This window comes from Parambassis ranga, chromosome 5 (genome assembly GCF_900634625.1).
Source record: "Parambassis ranga chromosome 5, fParRan2.1, whole genome shotgun sequence".
Taxonomy (NCBI): Eukaryota; Metazoa; Chordata; class Actinopteri; family Ambassidae; genus Parambassis; species Parambassis ranga.
In genome coordinates, this window is record NC_041026.1 from 12,273,133 (window position 1) to 12,293,369 (window position 20,237).

Here is a 20,237-nt window from a genome sequence, read left to right on the forward strand (position 1 = left end):
GATGTGTCTGTCTGCAGTCTCTGCGTGCAACCAGGTAGTGCATCCCTTCTATTTCAGTATGTAGACTATTTATTATATTTATTCGATTAAATTGTTGTTACTAGTATTTAACTCACAATTTCTGGTTTTCTCATTCAGAACATGTGAAAATAGAATAGAATAGAACAGAATATTTTGCCAGTGTTCTCTCCCTTTGGCTTTATTAACAGTAAAAAAAAGTTAAAGTTAAGTTAAAAAAATTGTGTATATCATCAGGAAAATGCTTATAAAGAGACACAATAATCAATAATTAGTTTTTATTTATATTTTACATAAAATAAAAGACTTATTCACATATTCAGACACAAACAACACAGAGTGTCCTGTTTTCTTCTTCACGTTTGGATAGAAGGAGGACAAAAGACAGACAGACCGATCCTGCACTGGATCAGGCACAGACAGGGGAAGTAGTCCTTCATCAGCACTTCTCCTCTTCCTCCTTCTTCTCAAGCTGAAGATGAGAAGTGAGTGGCTGAAAGTTACTGTCCTGTTTGACCGTCAGCTGACCTATGAGCTCTTGTCCAACCCTGAGGTCAGCCACCGCCGTCTGGACCAGCTGCAGCCCAGTTTCTCTGAGGGAGCGCCTCAGTTTCGCTCGCCGGTTCTGAAACCAGATCTGAGAGAGAGACAGAATCTTTATTTTTATTTAATGTTATTTTTTTGGGTTATTTTTTTATGTATATGGTTTTGTGTTGAATACAAGAAGACACAGAAGTTTACTGTAAACTGTTGCTGTGGTTTACAATTCAACTAATTGTGACAGACTTTTTAAATCCCTCTAAAGGAGCCTGAGGCGGTACAGTGTGGACACGGAGTAGTAAATGTTCTGTGTGTACCTGTATCCTGTCCTCGTCCAGGTCCAGTCTCCCTGCCAGCTGCTCCCTCAGTTGGATTCCTGGGTAACAGTTCACCTGAAACACTGTCTCCAGCGCGTTTACCTGCAGCACAAACACACACACAGTCATTTTCGTTTCGGCTGCCTTAACCTCTCTAATATTAGAATTAATCAGTTTGTTGATTGATTGATTGATTGATTACCTGGCTGTTGGTAAAAGCAGTGCGCTGTCTGCGTCTGATGTACCAGCTTGATGATGGCCTGGGGGAGTTCAGCTGCTGAGGATAATGTTGTTGTTGTAGTTGTTTGGAGTAGAGACTCTTCTCTTTCTCCGCTCCAATCTCTGCATTAAAGGTAAAAAACAAATGATCTTTAATAATCAGGAATGTGACCAATCATTTACAATACATGTGTGTATAGTAGTGTACACTAGTGTCCTAGTGATAATAAGCGGTAATAATCTATTTTAACCTATAACCTATTTTATTTCCCTGTCATCAACACTACTTAATGATGATAACAAGAGAATGCCTGCGCCCATTTAAGGGCTGATTTCAAAATAAAAGTCCCGTTTCACTGAATAAGCTATAGGACACATTTAGTTTCTTATAGTGGAAGATTTCAAAATAAAAACCTTATTCAACCATTGGTATCATAGTATTATGCAGGCAATAGCAGGCTGGTTTGGCATTTCAAGAAGAGCTGCATGTTTAAAGAGAGCAGTTACACCTTAAAATGATATGTACATGAATTTATCCACAAACACCAGGTAATTCTGGTGTTGAATGTATTAAATATAAGATTTAGATGAAGAATTGCTGAGTTTGTTTCTCAATCAGTGAAAAGGGTTAATTCAAAACAGATTCTCCTCACCTGTCCACGGTCGGTGAAGTTTGAGGCAGTTTCCAGGTCTTTCCAGTTCCAAACCCAGAATCCGTTCAATAGAAAAAGCCGGCCTGCTTTCTGCCACCACAGGAGCCATAATATCAGTCTGACTAACTGATCAATAATCCCCTCTGTGTTGTTTACAGAAACGGCAAACAAACAATAAATATACTCTGACTTCTTTAAGGCAAAGAAAAATAGTCTACCTGACCCTGCAGCTGTGCCTTCACTTTGTCTCTGTGGTCTAAAACAAACTGAGTGTGTGGTTCAGTGCGAGGTGCCTGTGAAGCAGCAGGACGGCTGCTGGTTTAAATGGGAGAGGAGGATTTACACTGGCCACCAATTAGAACTGAGAAGCACTTTTCCATGTGAATGAGATTCCCTGAGGTTCCATACAGCAACTAATCTCTGCTAATTGTGTCTGTTAGCTAAAGACAGCGTATTTACATTTCGAGTTTCACAATCAAACCACAGTTCTGCACATTATTTAACGATATCACAGGAAACAAAACACAGCTCAGTAGAACTCAGGTGTGTGTTCCCCCTCAGGTGACCCACCGTACCAGAACCATGACACAAACAAAAAAGCCTTTTCTTCAGAATTACCAAAGTAGAAAATCAGTTTAGTATTTACCAAACTAAAAAAAAAACGTCTGAGTTTAAACTAATAATAATAATAATGATAAAGACGGCAATAATAATGATCCAGTGAGATTCACTAATGCTATTAACCTAATCTGTACGTGTTGTGATGCAGATGAAGCTCGTAGTGTCTGAATGCAGTCGGAAGCAGCAGGGAGGAAAAAACCTTTTCAGAAACAGATAAGCTCCTAATAAGGCCCCGGAGCAGCTTTAACCAGCAGCACACTTGTTTATTTATCCCTGAATGAAAGGTGGGATGGAAGTGAGGATGTAAGGCCCACATGCAGAGAGGAAGGTCGCCTAAAGTCCTGTAGCTTAAGAGGGAAACATCTAGTCCAGCCCTAAAGCTCAAGAATATACCAACATGTAGAGTAACCTTTGCTAATGTCAGCATTAGCAGGTCTGTAAAAACAACAATGATGTGAAGTGAGAAAGAAAAAAACTAAAACATAAAAAGAAAAAGGCCCAGCAGGCCCTCTATAGGACCTCCCAGTTCTTCATCTGAATATTATTCTTAAAAGCAGACACAGCTGGTTCAGGTGTGATTTCATCAAGCCCATTAAAACTTACAATAAGTAAGTTTTTTCTTAATCTTGCAGGACTATTCTAGACCCAGACCTCTGTTGATTCATTACCAAGTAGCAGTGCTGCTTGTAAGTAACAGCATTTTTTATGTCGTCTTCTCAGAAGGGCTTGAAATAAATGTGACAAGGTTATCCCAGAAAAGAACACCTCCTGATGGTGCTCCACAACTCTGAGAAACAGGGATAAGCCAACATTAAGAAAGTAAAGACTTTCTCCCTCATTTAAACAACGTAGTGATGCGTTCGGAATATTAAAGAACATAATTTTCACTCATGAAGGGAAAACCTTCAATTCTTCAGTGGTCTCTAATCTAGAATTGATCAGAGGATGCTAAATAATCAATATCTGTGCCTTATGGCCACATCTACTCATGACTGAATTGTTAACAGACCAATGTCACATTTCACTCTGAAGGGAAAGAAATTATAACCTTACACCAAAGCTGTTTATTTTCCACTTTATTAAATATTTACAGGTCAGAGTGTAGATGTAAATTCTACAACGAGTCAGACAGAAATGCTCAGAATGACACCGGCAGCATAAGGATGGCTGATGTGTATTTATCACGTCTGGAAACAGACCAAATGGCCACACAGAAGGTTTTTCTTTAAGATAATTTATTTGTACAGTAAAACAGAGGTTTAGATGTTGCTTTGCAGAGAGGACAAAGGGGGATTTACATACACCCAGGATCTTACAAGTTTGGTGGGCAGCCATTTCTCAACGCTTCTGTGGTTATCAACTTATCAGTCAGTTGTGATGAAGAGCCTCATGCCAAACATAAACTGGCAACCACTGGTGACTCGTTGTAATCAATCAAACTTTGTGGAGGGTGCGTTCAAAAACGCCACAAAACTCTGACACAAACAGAAAAACCTGTCATACCACAAACTACAAAAGGCATTCTCTGTCGAAGTCAAGATATATTCTTAGTTTTCCACTCCTTCTCAGAAAGGCATGTGTGTGTTCATAATATATTATGTGTCTGCTATGATGGCCATGCATTGAGCATTGTGGAGTCATTGAACGCAGCCCTACTGGTGTTAGGCCCGGGTTGGGGGGGGGTGTTGATTCCATTTACTTTGGTGGCCTGTAGGCAATCTTTCTGCTCTTCAGCACAGACCACCTGTGTCTCTTCATGTAGTAGAGCAGAGGGATGATGATAGCCGAGCCCATCAACAGCTGGGACAGAATGAAGGAGACAGGATTAGTTTGTTGCATGTCACACTCCTCTTTCTCCACTGATTTAATGTATAAAGCATTTGTCATGCAAGATCAAAACATGCAGAGTAACCCTAGCATAAACAGTTTGAGATATGATACCCAGCTCAATTCACAGCGTGTGGGGTGTGTTTACCTTCAGTCCCATGCGTTTGCGTTGGTCATGCTCGGGCTCAGCAGCCCACCTCAGGAAAGTACACACATCCTTGGCTACCTGACTCATGGTGGCAGGGGTTCCTGTGGCAACAAACAAAAACGGGTGACTTCTTGTGTCATACACCTTGTCACAGGTGTCTGAGGTTTTAAGAGGTCTGAGACACTGTGTTAGAAAAGCAGTGCTTATGACTCATCAGATGCAGTATGTTTTTATGATATAAACCAGCTCTGCCAAATTGCCTACTTTGTTTCAGCTGTTTGAAATGATCATGTTTGTTCCTCTTTTATATTGAAAGTTAACAGATTGAATGCTTTACGGCTGTGTGCCACTGTCTTTTAGGCATATAGCCAGTAATCATAAATGTAACACTAACGATAATCTCGGTGGGACCTCGTCATTAATTCTGATTCTGAATCTGAATTGTAATAAATGCTGTAGGAAACAGACACAACGCTGTGGCAGAGCCAGAAAGTAAGTAAAAACATACTAAAATATGTCTTTTCATAAATCAAAATGTTTCCTGAACAAGTTTTAGTGCACACACACACTTTACTCACCATCGTCAAACTCCAGAATTTCATTGTAGATGGGTGGGGCCATGCCAATAGCCTGACCAGGGAAATAGGGGTTGTAGTAGAGTCCTTCCCTCACTGACACTCCTGCTGGAGGCTCACAGTAACCTGTCAGCAGGCTAAATACGTAGTCCTCTCCACCATGTCTGAGGCAGGAGGAAACAAATGAATGACAAAAGGACATGGAGCATTCGTGTGATTTTGCAGCTTTCAGGTTTCACCCTATAGATCACCTGGCATTGACAATGTAGCTGAGGTCAGGTGGCAGGGCTCCGTTGTTAGCAACGCGGGCTGCCTCTGGATTTGGGTAAGGTTTGGGGAAATAATCTGACAGCTTTCCTGGCCGGGTGAACATCTCGCCACTCTCATCAGGACCGTCCACTACCTCAACCTGACCACAACACACCATATAAAAGCATTAACAAAGACCTGTAAAGTTGTCAAAGCCTACAGACAGATACTAGTTTTTGAATCTAAATTACTACGACAAAATGATGCCCACCTCCTCAGCGATGGCCTTGACCTCTTCCTCTGTGTGCGACACTCCCACTAGATTTCTGAAGGCCAGGTACTCCATACTGTGGCAGGCTGAACACACCTGCTTATACACCTGGTAACCACGGCGAACACTGCAGAGGCAAAGAGCAAAGCGATGATAAAGCATTTTTTAAAATAAAGGACTGCAGATACTAAATAGAATAAAATAAGCAGCAAATTTGACATTCAATTAAATACTTAACTAATTTTTTTCTTTGATATTGAAGACAATCAAAAAACAAAACGTCATTCATGTGTATCCATCCAACTCACCTGGCATGGTCCAAAGAGGACAGGGGACCAGCATGGCTCCATGGATAGTTAGGGGGGTGAAGCTCCAGGTCGGAGGCTTTAACCGACTGGTGCAGCATCAGAGCGAGCCCTGCCCCACCAGCTGTGATCACGCCTAGTGTTGTCAGGGCAACCTTCTTGCTTCGTGGCAGGCTGGCGAAGGACATGCTGGCCTACGAAGGAAGAAGAGCAAAAGTTTAAGTTTAGATACTGTATTAATCCCAGAGGGAAATTCGTTACGGCTGCTGCACAAGCAGTGTCATACAATGACTAGCAAGGCGCGCCACAGGCTAGGGTGAAGTGTCTTGCCCAAGAACACACAACAGTGACTAGGGAGGAGTTGGGATCGAACCACCAACCTTCCAGTTACTAGACAACCCTGCTATACCACTGCGCCACTGTTGTCCCCCAAGTTTAAAGCTAGAACAATTGGTAAATTGACTGATAAACTTATTTTCCATTGATTCTAACAATCAAAAGGGAGTACTTAAGGGAGTACTTAATATTTTATGTGTCCTATCAGTGATTTTCTTGAAGAGCCCCTTTTGCGAAGTCTGACTGCCCCCAGCATTCACACACCAAAAGTGGATAATTTGAATCTTAGAAAAACGGGACAAAATGACATCTAATTGCAAAAAAATGTCACCTCAACCTGTGATAAATCTTTTTTGTCTAAATTCTAAGTTTCGTTAAGTAAATTCACTGAAAGAAACAAGAAACCCAAATGTTCTAAACATAACAATTAATTTGCAAAAAAAAAATCTGTTTTTTTACCCATTGGCAACAAAAGTGTGACAAATTCAAATGTTTAGGAAACTCAAATTTGTCACCTGCAACTCTATAGTTTAGTGTACAGAAGTATTCTGGTGAACTTAACATAAAACAAAGAAAAGCCGCAGGTTCTCACATTACGGTTGATATTGTTCGACACAGGATAAATCATATAAATCAGATGATTTACTGCCCAGTGACAAGCTGATTCTAAACTGGTCCAAAATAAGAAATAATAATTCTAAAGTACCGAATGCTGTTACACAAAATTAGTTCATCACAACACCCTTGCTTATAATGTGCAATCTGATCATCCTTATGAAACTGCCCTTCACTAGTGTTTTTATAACCAGGCAGCGAGCATCATGTGAGTGCATCCCTGCACCAACACACACACACACACACACACAGTAACATGCATCTTCAGCCAGAAACATCACCTTGTCAAAGAGTCAGAGTCAGTCAAACGTTTTCCTGTTTAATTCCAGATTTGATTTATGCAGTCCCTGTGCATACACTGATAGCACAGTCCCCATTTAAACCAAGCCAGATATGGCTATTCAGACTATTCTTATCAGTCTTATTAAGAATGCATTTACAAATTTGTTTGCATGCATTACAAGTTGTAATGGTTATCCAGCTGGTCAGAAGACCATTACATTCAGTATTCTTTCTGATAACCAAACTAAACCAATTATTTAAGCGCATTTGGTTGACTCTGGGAAACTGTGACAGGCAGTTTTACCCCGAATATAAACCATCTTAGATCAAATAATCAACATTGTTGGTCATGTTATCTACTTTGAACCTTGTCCAGGTCACCATTAGTATTAGTATCCAAGAGGACGTTCGGTTACGTGCTTTGTCAGATGTACTAAACTCCGTAACAAACCCACCTCAAAAATATAGAGTTGAAACTGAACTCAATGATGGCTGTTACTTCAAAGGTCAACGGTGCCACAATATAGGGGTGAAGACTGCTTTTCTTCACCGGAAGTCCGTTCAGACCTTGAAATGCTAACTCGTTACCAAGCCGATAAGCTCGTTAGCTTTAGCTGTATAGGTCAGAAACTAAATGGTATGAGCATCGGTTACAATGCCAGTTCACACATTTTCACATGACCCGTCGTGCAGACTTGCTTACCTGAAAAGGTAGCAAACTTAAAAACTAAACTTAAAACCAAGCTCTGTGTTTGCCGGTGGCTGACACGACATCATGGGTTAGCTCACCGGCTAGTTTCTAACTACAGCGCTGATTACTAAAGTTTTAGAGATGTATGGGTTTTTTCCTAAAAGATGCTGACACCCTGTCGATTCACACAAGTTAGGAACGGCAACATATTAGATGAGCTCAAGCCTCAATCGCTGGTGACATCCTAAAACGTGTAAGAACACGAGTGACCTTGTCTCAACCCATTGTAAAAACCAGGCTAGCGTTAGCTAGCTGTCAGGACACCATAAAGCAACTCCTTAAAATTAAACCTATGATATACATAAAATGTCCTCAGATGACCAACAACTACACACATCCATCGCCGTACCTTGGGGGTTTTGAGAGCCTTCGGCGTGCTGAGGAGAGCTCTCCCACTCCCCGATAGCACCACGACTCGTAGCGCCGCCATCTTCTTTCTCAGCGGTTCTCTGCGCCGGAGGGAAAGAACTACTGACAGACCCGCGTCAAGTCAGACACGGAGTGCTTCCGTTAAGGAGTATCAAAATAAAAACAACATTCGCGAAGGCACAGCGTAGTTACAGCAGACCGCCAGTCAAAGCCATGGAAAAAAAACCACTACTCTGCAGTCGTATTGTGTTTAATACGCATGTAGGAAATCCAGTGTGATCATATATTTCTGCCAAAGATTCTGCTCTTATTTTGAAGGTACTTCCCGTTTTCCTGACCAACCAGAAATACAGAACTATGCTGATTTTGGCCAACTTAACAAATTACTTACACAACTTAAATTTACACAACTAATATTTTGCGCTGTTAAGTAACACACAACAAAACAAATCATTAAAATATTACATTTTAATGATTTGTTTGATAGTAATAAATCAGATTTTCTTTGTTTATTTGTTTGAAGGTTTTTATTCAAGGAGAGTTTCCATCCATGCTAAGTAATGACCCCCATAAATATTTGACCTATAGTAACCCAGATTCCTGGAAGCTGGTGTCAGACTGTTACATGTTATTGAAATTAGACACATCTGTGTCCACTTCTGCTGTCTATGATTCTATGATTCTGCATGGGTCATAACAGACTAAAAATAAAGTTATAGTGTTTTACCTGAAGCATCCAGAAGGTGGAAGCATAGTTTAAAAAAAATTAAACAAAATACGGTTTCACATGTCTGAAAATATGCCACCTAAGATTTTTTCAATTAAAAACACTTACTAAAAACACTGAATTAAATGAAGATAGAGTGTCATTGACAGAATTATATCTAAGGGTGGAGGGTAAACACAGAGAATTTTAACTGGTCTGGCATATTAACATCAACTGACCAAGAAACAAGTGAAAACATTAAAAATGACACAATAATTGCAATTATATTTGATTTTTGTATTTGTGTTACTAAGTTTTTCTTTTTTTTCTTTGTTTCTGCTGGGATGCAGCACACAGCAGCACTTTAATACATCAAGGTCCAGGTGCATTATGGGACATGATTGATGGGAATGTGGTACTGTCACTGAACTCTGCTCAGACATCAGAAGAATCCATCATTGCTGTGTTTTATTTTTACTCATCTGCCAGGAATCATTTTTTTTAGTTGAAAGGATATTGTTCCCGGTTCATAAACAAACTGTCATGCTTTTATTATTTTTCTACAAATTCAGCTGAAAAAGCAGAAGAAAAGGTGACAACAGGGAAACAGAAAGGAGCAACGGTCAAAGAGTTGCAAGTCAAGCTTTCAGAGCATTGCCAAACAAATTGCATGTAAATGACAAAATGCATTGTAAATAAATACTTGCGTACATACATTTAAGTATACAGCTTCATATTGTGCTCTAGACTCAAGAGGCATCCATTAAATAGGGCATCGATTTCGATTCACATTCAAACAATGGAATTGAGCACTTCATGTCCACTCTCATTTCCCTCTTATTTATGAATTCATATCACTTCCTGTATTCGTTGCTCTCTAGTGTTAGGAGACAGCACTTGGTTGTTAATAACAACGCATCCTAAATCAGCATTGATGCTATGAGCTGTTGCTCGTAGCCCAGAGAGACTAAAATTCAGCTTTTCTATCAGCGTTAAAATGATTGTTTTTGTGCCGAGCTGCTAAAAGATAAGATTTACATGATTAAAACAAGGTTTAACATTTGTATGCTGAAGTCTATGTCCTACTGATTTATGACAATATAACATCTGTGGCATGTATACCTGAACTTAACTATGACACTTTAAAAAATCCACGGAGAGCGTTCATGCTATGATGAGCTGATGAGTTGACAGCTGAGGTAATTGTCTCAGATGGTTGTAATGGCAGCCGTGGATGCATGCTGTGTAATTACAGACCTGTTCGCTGTCATGTAGATTATGGACTGCATGTCAGTTTCTGTGCAAGCGTGTGTGTGTGTGTTGTGGAGACTAAATTCACATTCCACTGTGCAGAGATCTGTGCACATGTGCATGCATCACTTGGGTCGCATCAGACATTAAAAATCACAGTTAGTTGTTCTTTGACAGCCAAATGTGTCAGCGCTCCAAATCCACAACATTTGATGCATTAATTATGCGTGTATGGAGATAAACAGACTTGAAAGGAGCAGGTGGCTGATTTAGCTCAAAACTAACAACTGTATCAGCAGGGGTGGGGTCTGATCCGGAGACATCAGTGGGTAACAAATGACTTGAAAAGTGTTTTTATTAAGGCGGTTATGCTTTGCTGCCTTTGAACTAGATGTATTATAAAGAATTGTAACATTGAATTGTAAATAAAATGTAACAGCTATGCTGTGAAGTTTCAGTAATGTTCATCGCACTTGCCATGCCAACTAGCTGTGGAAGCACATGTTACAAAACACCTTGAACTGTCTAGTCAGCTTTTTGTTATGGTCAGCTCCTGGCACATATAATTGGCTGTCAGTTCTTTTCTGAGGTTATTTCTCATAGGGCCTAGACATGAGAATAGCACATAATGTTTTGACATAAGACCAGGGGTGCCGATTTATGCACACACACACGCAAACACACACATACACAAAATCACGCACGCTATCTTTCACAAACACACACACACACATGCTGTCAGTGTCGGGTCGGTGGATATTTTTGGTATTTTGATCACCACAAGTTGTTCATTTTGTTGACTAAATCAACCACTGTGCTAGTTTTATCAACAAGGTGCCGTCCAGCCTTTTATCTGACATCACAATGCAATGAGCTGATAGGTAGTCGGGGAGGGGTCATGAGCAAATCAATGGCAAATGTAGGCTGGAACATGTGGTTGTGACCCCGGCGCCTATGCATGACACCACCACACAGACTGAAGTTAGGTTGCTGCTAACAGCTAGCCATGAGTCATTCCCATTGACTGGACACCACACATCAGGAACATGGTAGATTGTGGTATTAAAAACTAGGGTATAGTCCTACAATTACACCATAACCTGACAGCTATGTATATGATGAGCTTACAGAACTAATGTAAGCCCACCTTGACCCAGAGTAATGGCACAGCATTCATGCAAATGGAGAAAAGGTAACCAGGGCTGTAGCAAATAATATACTGGACAAAGCATGAGGTGTGGTAAGGTGAGAAAACAAAGGGTAAAGAATGAGGTCATCATAGAGCTCACAAAGGGACCTTGTGTGCTGCATCAACCAGACCTCTACTCCGTCACATTTCTGTTGCAGCCAGGAAGCAGCGTTAGCCCAGAAAGAAAGCAGGTTTCTGTGCTGGTTTCTCCTTTGTGTTTAAATATTGAACTGCTAGTTTTATACATGGTTGTTTATGCATTTATTTTTACCCTCTAAGTCAATAAATGATTTCCACTAAATGTTATAAACCCAAGAATATTGCTTGTTTTTACCTGTGCAAATTGATAAATGTTGTAAATGTCAGCATGACTTCATCTGGACAGGAATGCTCTGACGTGCATAATGCACATTATGTGTAATGGGCACCAAAAGTTGCTGCCACTGCATCCTCACTGATGTCCTTTGTTTGAAGCTGCATCAGGTTTTGTGCGTAGTCCCTGTGATTTGGATCAAAGACCAAGATTATAGCAAGCAGCATTAACCCATCATTGTACCGATATCTTCCATCTGATGTATAATTTTCTTTTTGCGCCTTTTGTATATTCGCTCTCAGGCTCCTTTCAGCTTCTCTGAATTACATCTCTGCTTCACCCATTCTGTTTTTGGAAGCCTTTTCTCCTCATTTTTATTTTTTTTTTTACTGATCTTTCAGCACTCACAGTGGGATGCTCTCAAAGCTGAAACTGGTTCCATAAATTAGCATCATAGAACGTTCCTTCTCATACAGTATGGTAAAAAGATTGACTCTCTGCCCTAATATGAGTATAGATCATACTCCAGCTATAATTCTTTTTAACAGAAAACCTTGAACAGCATCCATGTTTTGTCAAAAGTGTGACAAAAGGATGAGGGGAAAAAAATCTAAGTTTAATTACAGACAAGGTTCGTTACACAAGGATCAGTCTAGACAGGCAAAAGTACCAAAGGAATACTCCAAAGCAGGTCAGGTCCAGAAACTCTGTCAAAAAATACAAGCAATGGTATCCAAAAGGGCAAAAGCACTGACAAAAACCACAAGACAAACCCAGGCAATACACAGGAGATTAACAATAAACTTGGCAAAGCATTGACGGGGAGAGCAGATAGACAAATTTTATAGATAGACATCAGATAGACATTCTGATTGCGGTAGACTCCCCCCAGCTTGTTCTGTGTCTCCCGGTCTCCAAACAGAACGATCAGACATCTTGTTTCCTCCGCGGTCCAGCATAAAGAAGACTCCTTTCCAGCCATGGTGGAAAAAAAAAAAACGGACGTTTACGCCTCTCTTATGTACGCAACCGGACACTGTTCCAGTGAACCCAGAAGTGCAGCGTCACCACCCCAAGCTATAGCCGGATTCGCTAGCCACATTTGCGTTCACACCTGAGCCCCATTTGAGCAAGCAATGGCATCAAACTGGATACAGCCAGATTCGAGGTGTTCACACTCAGAAAAAAACCATCTGGATACATGTGGATGCGGCCCCAATCCCGCTTTAGCCAGATTTATTTCCCCAGTGTGAACAGGGCCATAATAGACATTAAATACAAAAGGAGGAGGGGAAAACGAGACACAGGTGGCACACATAAGGCCGGGGCAGGCAATCAAGGAGGGTGGAGACACACAAGGGACGGAAAGACAAGACGCCTGCAACGAGAGGAAGCCCATGTTAGCAAAATAAAACAGGAAAACTTTCAAATTAAAACAAACCCCTGACAAAAAAAACCTGACATGTTTATGCTTAGTCACAATTTACAAGGCTCCAAGCTATGAGCTTGCAGCTGAACCACAGCTGGTTCGAACAAATCAGCATCCCTTGAGGAAGTACTGTCGGTTGCGAGCATGTTAGGTATACTGGCAGCAAGAAGACAGCTAGCATGTCTGCAAACATGCTAACTGCTATTTGCTATAGATCGGTTTGTAGTTTTTACTGTCTGTAGTTTTCATGACTGCTGTTGTAGCTCCCTCTTTACACTGAGGAGCATGCTGTGTTGTCATTGTTATAAACTAATGATTTTAGATGTTCAGAGCACAGATATTAGTTTCTGACTTGTGGATGTTTAGATGTTGTTTTGGTTTATACATGTTGATACACAGACAGTCATCAAGCTGAGTGGTTTGTAGATAAAGTTTTGCTCAAACATATCTGCATAATATTCTTCCAATCAGATTAACATCCTGTGATGTTATAATGATGTACATACCACATCTGATAATGATGCAGATGTGGTATGTTGAGCGAGGTTAAGATGCACAAATGGATTCCAAACTTAACATTTCCTCTCTGTTTTTCATTTTAGGCCAAGCTGGGATACACAGAGCTGAAAACTGAGTCGCAGAGACCCAGAGGCCAGATACAACAATCACTAAGACACCACAATCCAGACCACAAAGGCCTCAGTGAGGCAGTCCCATCAGTATGAACTCTGCATCAGCCCTAACACCACCGCTATGACACATAATTTAAGATCCACTCAAATGACATGCAAGCTAGCTCACTAACACATAAAAAAATGTCTCCCTCAATTTTGTGATTATACTTCTCGACAGTTGCCTAGGATTTTTGTTAGCTGCGATGCAGATGCAGATAAATTATAACTACATTTTGGCTTGAATAGCAAAACTGTTTTAACTATGCAAGAAAAAAAACAGCTTTTCATAATTGATTTCTTTTTCAGCAACATTTTGCAGATTGGAACTAGTCATCTACATATGTACTGCGCAGAATTATTTTGTCATCATAAGTGAGCAGAATGTGAAGAATTTTGCATGCAAGACAACACAACACATGCACAACTACCCCCACAAACACACACCTTTCTCATACCAGTGACCTTGCATGACTCTCTGCAGAGTTACACGACCTTCAAACTAACACAGCACGCAGGATCAATACATTTATTAATGAGCGCTGATGACTGAGGCGCATTTGCTACACAGCATCCTTGAAACTCATGAGCAGGTCATTGTGTATTCTCGACCTCGATGGATTCTTAATTCAGACAGGTAGACTGAGCATCAAACTGTCTCCTCCACCTCCCACCACATCGCTGAATAATTAAACTCAGCTTTTAGAGTTGAACAGGGCCGGAGGAGAGGTGGAGCAAAAGATGGAGGGGAGGACAATAAAAAGAAGCCAGAGGGAAAGGACTTTTATGGCTTCGGGGATGAGGTCGCTATTTTTTGACACTTTCTTCTTTTTTCCATCAGCTTTGAATTTCTGTGTTTTATTCAGACAATGGGATAAAAGACCATGAGCCTGAGATAAGGAAGAAGCACATCCAGGTGCTGAAGGACGTTCAGTTTTAATGCCTTCATTGTTTTACATTACTGACAACAATTTATATTATATAAATAAAGTTTTATTTACATGTCAACCACCATAAACATGACTGTCATTATGTAAACTCTACAAAAGCCCATCTTTGCCAATAAATTAAGGGAAAATAATAATTTAAATGTTCAGACTCTGAGGCTTCTAACTTTGTGTCAGACTGTCTGCAGCCACTAGAGGGCACACTGCTTTAGTTATTTGTTTCTGGGAGGAAACAGTCTTGAGCTACCTTTTTTAGGAAGCATGTGGGAAAAACTGACGGCTCCTACATATTTAACACGTTCCTTCTCTTATGAGTTAAATTCTGCTCTGCCGCTGAGCTCCTCCTGGCTACAGACGTGGTTACACCGTCTCTTCTTCTTCTTCTTCTTCTTCTTCTTCTTCTTCCCCACTCATATTTTATAATAATGTTCAAACTCTGTCCTGCTGCTGCTCCCTGTTGTAGCCCATTTGATTTGAAATCAGCTGCAGGTGCCACACTGTGTCACAACACAGCAACCACTGTGTGTGTGTGAATGTCTTTTTCAGACTACGGCTGCAGAGATTTTAAATTAGAATTTGATATGAATATACTTTTGTCATTTTGTGTGATTTTACAGCTTTGATTTTCTCTCTCTGTTTATATGTTTACTGGTTTGTCAAAATAGAGGCAGAAAGAAAAAAAATGGAAGAACTACTTTACCAGGTGCTGTATTGTGTGTGCCAGATTTATCTTGTCATGCTAAATTGGAAGGATCTAGACCTGTAATTGGTGGCAGCTGTCCCCGAATACACAGCAGGAAGGAGGAAGCTCCTGCTGATGTCAAATAGTGATTACAGCTGCAGGTTAAATCACCTGAGCCGCAGAGTGACTCAACCTGAAGCTCTGTGTAGGTTGTTGTCGCCCTTTAACAGCTGACCTGCTGCTGGTAATGAAATCTGACAGGGACGACCGGGCAGAACTTCACAATATGCCTTCCTCTGCTGGGCTGCTACTTAATACTCTTTTCCTGGAAGAATATATAGTGATAGACTCCACGTTCATGCAGTCGAAGTGCTTTCATTTGAGCAGCAGGTCAAAAGTTCATCTAAAAAAAAGTCTGCCTACATGTGGTAATTAATGACATAAATGCTGTGCAGTATAACAGAATAGCATACAGACAAAAGCACAGAGACTCCTTTTAACCCACACAGAGAGGAATTGCAGAAGAAGATACACAGCTGCTGAGGATCTTTGTAAGTTAGCAAGTAGTACGGTACATAAATGGTACATTTACTGCTAACGTTGTCGTCATCACACCTCAAACACCCCAATAACTACCAGTACTTCCTCTGATTAATTCAATCTACCCATGGTTCTGAAGCTTGGAAAGGTGGATCTGTGATAATTATAGCTTTGTGTTGGACCAATGCACCTGCTACACATGTAAACATGTTGACAAGGCATGCTTCTCCCATCTGCTACAAGCTTCTCCGCCATTTTCTTGGCTACCATGGTGATGATTGTCCAATCCGGCAGAGTTTACATGCACTTTTTCAGAGGGTGTAGATCTAACCAAATGAATCCACATAATGTTCCTTACAGCAGAAATAATGTCATGAGAACTACACGGGGTGAATCTTTGTACAGTTTATCAAACAAATAATCATTATGTCAAGACTTAAAGTTGCAAAAAGTTAAGGCTCTCATCACATCAGGCAGGTGGCAACCTAGATCTTAAGCTACCTGCCTATTTTGTATTTGGTATGGGAAGCTCTTTGCCCATATTTGGGTTAATTGGGATTTTACGTCCTTCAGACCTTCAGAAAGCTGTGGGCAATGTCACAATGGTTCATCTATATTTATTTTTTTAGATTATATAGTTTTGGAAGAAACCACATTTCTGTTTTAATTGATTTGAAATTTCAGACAGCTGTTTTTTGTGGTGTGGACTGGCTGGGTTAACCAACTTTAACATACTACTGGTCTGTTTTTTTCCCCTGTTGTAGGACTAATGAAGGATTATCTTTTTAGTGCTAAAAATCACGTAAATCTTCATGCTGTAAGTTGCTATATCTGCGGCTGGTGATGGTCCATCATTAACCAACCAATGTATTCTCACATTTTATGGACAAACCAGTGGAATTAAATTATAACTTTAAATGTTACTGTTTCAACAACAACAAAGAAGCTCAAATGAATTTTTTATTTTAGTGTAGCAGAACTTGCCTCTTCTGACCAGTGTTAATTTTGTTGACGAATCATTTTCGTCATAGTTTTCGTTAACGACCTTTTTTTGCTGATAAAAACGAGACGATAACTAAATAAAAACTAACGCACGGTGCCAAAAACGAAGACGAAATGGATTGACACTTTCGTCAACGAATAAAAACGAGACGAAATTATTGATGGAGACGAGATCCAATCAGAGCAAATTTTGTTTGTGGAAGGGAGGGACGAATCAGGAGACGGCGGCAGAGAGCCAATCAGAAGTGCTCTCTCTGTGTAAGGACGTTGCGCCGCGATGCTGGAAGAAGGCGTCCTCATGCATGGTAACACAAAACAGGAGAACAGACACACAGACACGTTTAATTTCAAGACAATCAAGACGGTTTACAAACCGTGCGGAGCGACTATCAGCGGTAAAAACAATAAACCTGAAGCGACATTTGCAGACGAGTCATCTTAACTTCCGTTCAAAGATACACGTGACAAAATCTATAAATGAAGACACCGCTGCTGATGGTTTTACAGCATGCGACCTGTTTCTGAGTTGTCACTGAAGTGTTTTGCTGTAGTTATGGAGGATTCATGAGGAAGGTCATGACTGAACAGTGTATTCAGGGAGAGCAGCTCACTGTTCACTGCTGCTTTTGTGAAAAGGTAATAGCAATTAAATAAAGAGATGTTTGTTTCAAATAACACAAGTTAAAGCTGTGCCTGTTTTTATTGCACAATCAAACCTTAAATATTTCATGAAAAATATATATCATAGAATTTTAGTCGACTAAATCCACGGCAGATTTAGTCGACTAAAATTATTTGATATTTAGTCGACTAAAACTAGACTAAAACTTTAAAAATGTTGATGACTAAAACGTGACTAAAATCAAATGACATTTTAGTCACAAGACTAAAATAAAAACTAAATCCGAAATTGCTGCCAAAATTAACACTGCTTCTGACATCTGCACCCTTCATCAGACTTTATAAATGCCCAATGGCCTAAACAAAGAACCAGAAAAATCGGAGGCAGGCAAATACATATTTAGTTTGAAACCTGTTTGTTTCAGAACTCTGGTAGAAATACTTTCATACTAACAATCAGGACAAGGACAAAACAGAAGAACAAACAGCAGCGACAAACCATTCCACTTTTACGTTTATTATAAGGAAGAAATGGTTGTGAAATAAACCTTAGTTTCTGGCCAGGGTTTGGTTTCAGGAAGAACAGGCTCAGCAACTAGCTATTATTACAATTACATCATGCATATCAGAGTGGGTGAAGGGGGAAGTTATCCTACAGTCTGTCTGAACTATTATATTCTTACAAAGAAGGGAGTTGGGGATACTTTCAGTGGCTGTGAATTCACAGTGTTAAAGTACGGAAACATCATCTTAGTAAAAGTGTGTGTGAAGGTGTGTATGTGTGTGTCAGAGTCAGGATCAAAGAATGACAGTTTTCTTTTGTCGCAGTCCAGATGAACTCTGATCTTCTGGAATCTGCTCTTGATGGGAAGAACAACCGGAGCGCCTCCGCTGGAGTCTGCTGTGTATTCGCCATCACAGAACACAAGCTTTAACAGCCTGGATGGTTTTTCTCTTCTGCTCACTGCAGAATCTGCGAACACTCCCAGTGCCCACACTGAACTGCCCCCCACCTCCACATCCCAGCTGTGAGCACCAGAGACAAAGCCCTCTGATCCCAGTACAGATGCGTAGAAAAAAATGCGCTCTGGGTTTTCTGGAAGACTCTGTTTCTGCTCACGTCTCACACTGGTCAGCTCATCAGACAGGACGAGGTCAGGATGAGCAGTGTTTGGATTCAGAATCACGGGAGTGTAGGAGATTATCTCTCTCATCTTGTCCCAGATGTTGAAGGTCAGGTTGCCCAGATGTTTGGCCACATCTATCAGAGCCCCTGAGGGCAGTTGTGGATCATCCAGCAGGGGGCGCTGCTGCATTCCTTCCTTTGCAGCCTTGTAGCTGTGCAGGAATGAGATGTTGTCATCTGTCAGCTTCTTCTCTGTGGCTCTGACTGTGTCTGAAAGAGCAGCTATAGCGTTGGACAGAGCCTCCAGCTTCACCTTCATTATCAGAGTCTTTTGCCCCTCTTCCGCCCTCAGAGCGGCGAGCCTGGCCTCTTCTTCCTGTTGGAGAAACTGGTGAAGTTTCTTAAAGTGTTCCTTGATCTGCTTCTCTGTGTGTCTGGCCTGGACCTGAATATGGTCTGCTGTCTGCTCACAGTCTCTTTTCACTTGTTCAAAGAGTTTCAGTTTCTCCTGAACAGGTTTTAGGGTTTTCTTCAGCTTTTTCCTGTGATCCGTTGCAGCTTCATTGATGGGTCTGAACACATGCTTTTTGTGCACGGTTGCATCCCGACAGACGAGACACACTAGCTCCTGGTGCTCCAGACAGAAAAGTCTGAATTTCTCAGAGTGCAAAGTACAGACAAACTCAGGCGACTCCGTTGAGTCTCTCTGATCTCTCTGCAGTAAAAAGGCCTCACACAAATTCCTTAACGCCAGGTTACGAGGTGGATCCTTCTGTAACGATCTTGTCTTACACACTGGACAATTCATTAGTGGTTTATCAGACCACCACCTCTGCACACAGTCTTGACAGAAGCTGTGGCTACAGGACAAGATGACAGGGTTCCTAAAGATGTCCTGGCAGATAGGACAGGAGAGATCATCCTCAGATTGTGAAGCCATTTTCTTTCTGATGGGAGCAGATACAACTTTAGTTACGTTATTCACTTCACTTAAAAATATGTTAGCTTTCAGTACTCACTGTATTACTCCTGTAGCGATGCCGTGACAGTGAATGTAATCAGCGTCTTTGTCTCTACACAGTCAAAATAACCCGAGACCGCATTTCTTGCCTTGTGTCAGGTCAGGATGGGGGTGGAGCTTCATTATACTGTTTTTAACCTATTGTGTAGAAGGAGGAAGAGATGTAGTATGACAGTTGATGGTAGTTAACTGTGGTATCCGGTTATTCAAGAGTAAGTGGCAGAGCTACATTTTTTCCTCCATTGACGTGCAGCTGTGTTACCAGCCAGGACAATGTGTAAACATGTATACAAGTTAAATAAAAAAATAAAAAAACAATGAATATTTACATTCTTTAAACTAATGGATTAAATAAGGGATTTTTTTCTGCACCATTTAAGCTAAATTCTCTTTAGTTCTGCCACCTACCAAAGACTTTGTGGTATTGTTAATGGCAACATTTTTTTCGTTGGGGTGTTCTTCCTGCTTCATATCGTCACATTCCTCTTCCTCTCTTGGTGACAGTGTTGGTAACACCTGCTCTTGGCTTTGATTGGCTGGTGTGACAGAAGTGAGTTGTATTGAATCTGGAAAAATTCGCACGTACATCAATGCTAAACTTCCAGCCCGCCCTCAACAGGAACACATGGTTCATGGTGGCAGT

At 40.8% G+C, this 20,237-nt stretch overlaps 3 protein-coding genes across 3 annotated transcripts; all 3 read right to left on the reverse strand.

Annotated features, from left to right (window-relative positions):
• Positions 1 to 457: 457 nt before the first annotated feature.
• Positions 458 to 1,856, reverse strand: hesx1 (HESX homeobox 1). The gene is made up of 4 exons (XM_028405137.1): positions 1,748 to 1,856; positions 1,078 to 1,217; positions 876 to 977; positions 458 to 655 (listed from the first exon to the last, which is right to left on the reverse strand). Exons 1-4 carry the CDS (start codon positions 1,854 to 1,856, stop codon positions 458 to 460), a joined length of 549 nt encoding a protein of 182 aa, XP_028260938.1.
• A 1,571-nt stretch (positions 1,857 to 3,427) lies between these two features.
• Positions 3,428 to 8,214, reverse strand: cyc1 (cytochrome c-1). The gene is made up of 7 exons (XM_028406152.1): positions 8,077 to 8,214; positions 5,747 to 5,937; positions 5,439 to 5,565; positions 5,170 to 5,327; positions 4,922 to 5,082; positions 4,344 to 4,444; positions 3,428 to 4,168 (listed from the first exon to the last, which is right to left on the reverse strand). Exons 1-7 carry the CDS (start codon positions 8,155 to 8,157, stop codon positions 4,064 to 4,066), a joined length of 924 nt encoding a protein of 307 aa, XP_028261953.1. The 5' UTR covers positions 8,158 to 8,214; the 3' UTR covers positions 3,428 to 4,063.
• Positions 8,215 to 17,835: 9,621 nt separating this feature from the next.
• Positions 17,836 to 19,640, reverse strand: LOC114436068 (tripartite motif-containing protein 35-like). The gene is made up of 2 exons (XM_028406146.1): positions 19,593 to 19,640; positions 17,836 to 19,520 (listed from the first exon to the last, which is right to left on the reverse strand). Exon 2 carries the CDS (start codon positions 19,511 to 19,513, stop codon positions 18,119 to 18,121), a length of 1,395 nt encoding a protein of 464 aa, XP_028261947.1. The 5' UTR covers positions 19,514 to 19,520; positions 19,593 to 19,640; the 3' UTR covers positions 17,836 to 18,118.
• Positions 19,641 to 20,237: the final 597 nt, after the last annotated feature.

Coding starts and splice junctions, on each gene's coding strand:
- cyc1 (XM_028406152.1), bottom strand. CDS start 8,157: ATGGCGGCGCTACGAGTCGTGGTGCTATCGGGGAGTGGGAGAGCTCTC. Junction 5,938..8,076: donor AGGCTCTCAAAACCCCCAAG/GTACGGCGATGG, acceptor CTTCCTTCGTAG/GCCAGCATGTCCTTCGCCAG. Junction 5,083..5,169: donor AGCTACATTGTCAATGCCAG/GTGATCTATAGG, acceptor CTCCTGCCTCAG/ACATGGTGGAGAGGACTACG.
- hesx1 (XM_028405137.1), bottom strand. CDS start 1,856: ATGGCTCCTGTGGTGGCAGAAAGCAGGCCGGCTTTTTCTATTGAACGG. Junction 1,218..1,747: donor ACTTCACCGACCGTGGACAG/GTGAGGAGAATC, acceptor CCTTTAATGCAG/AGATTGGAGCGGAGAAAGAG. Junction 656..875: donor TGGACGAGGACAGGATACAG/GTACACACAGAA, acceptor TCTCTCTCTCAG/ATCTGGTTTCAGAACCGGCG.
- LOC114436068 (XM_028406146.1), bottom strand. CDS start 19,513: ATGGCTTCACAATCTGAGGATGATCTCTCCTGTCCTATCTGCCAGGAC.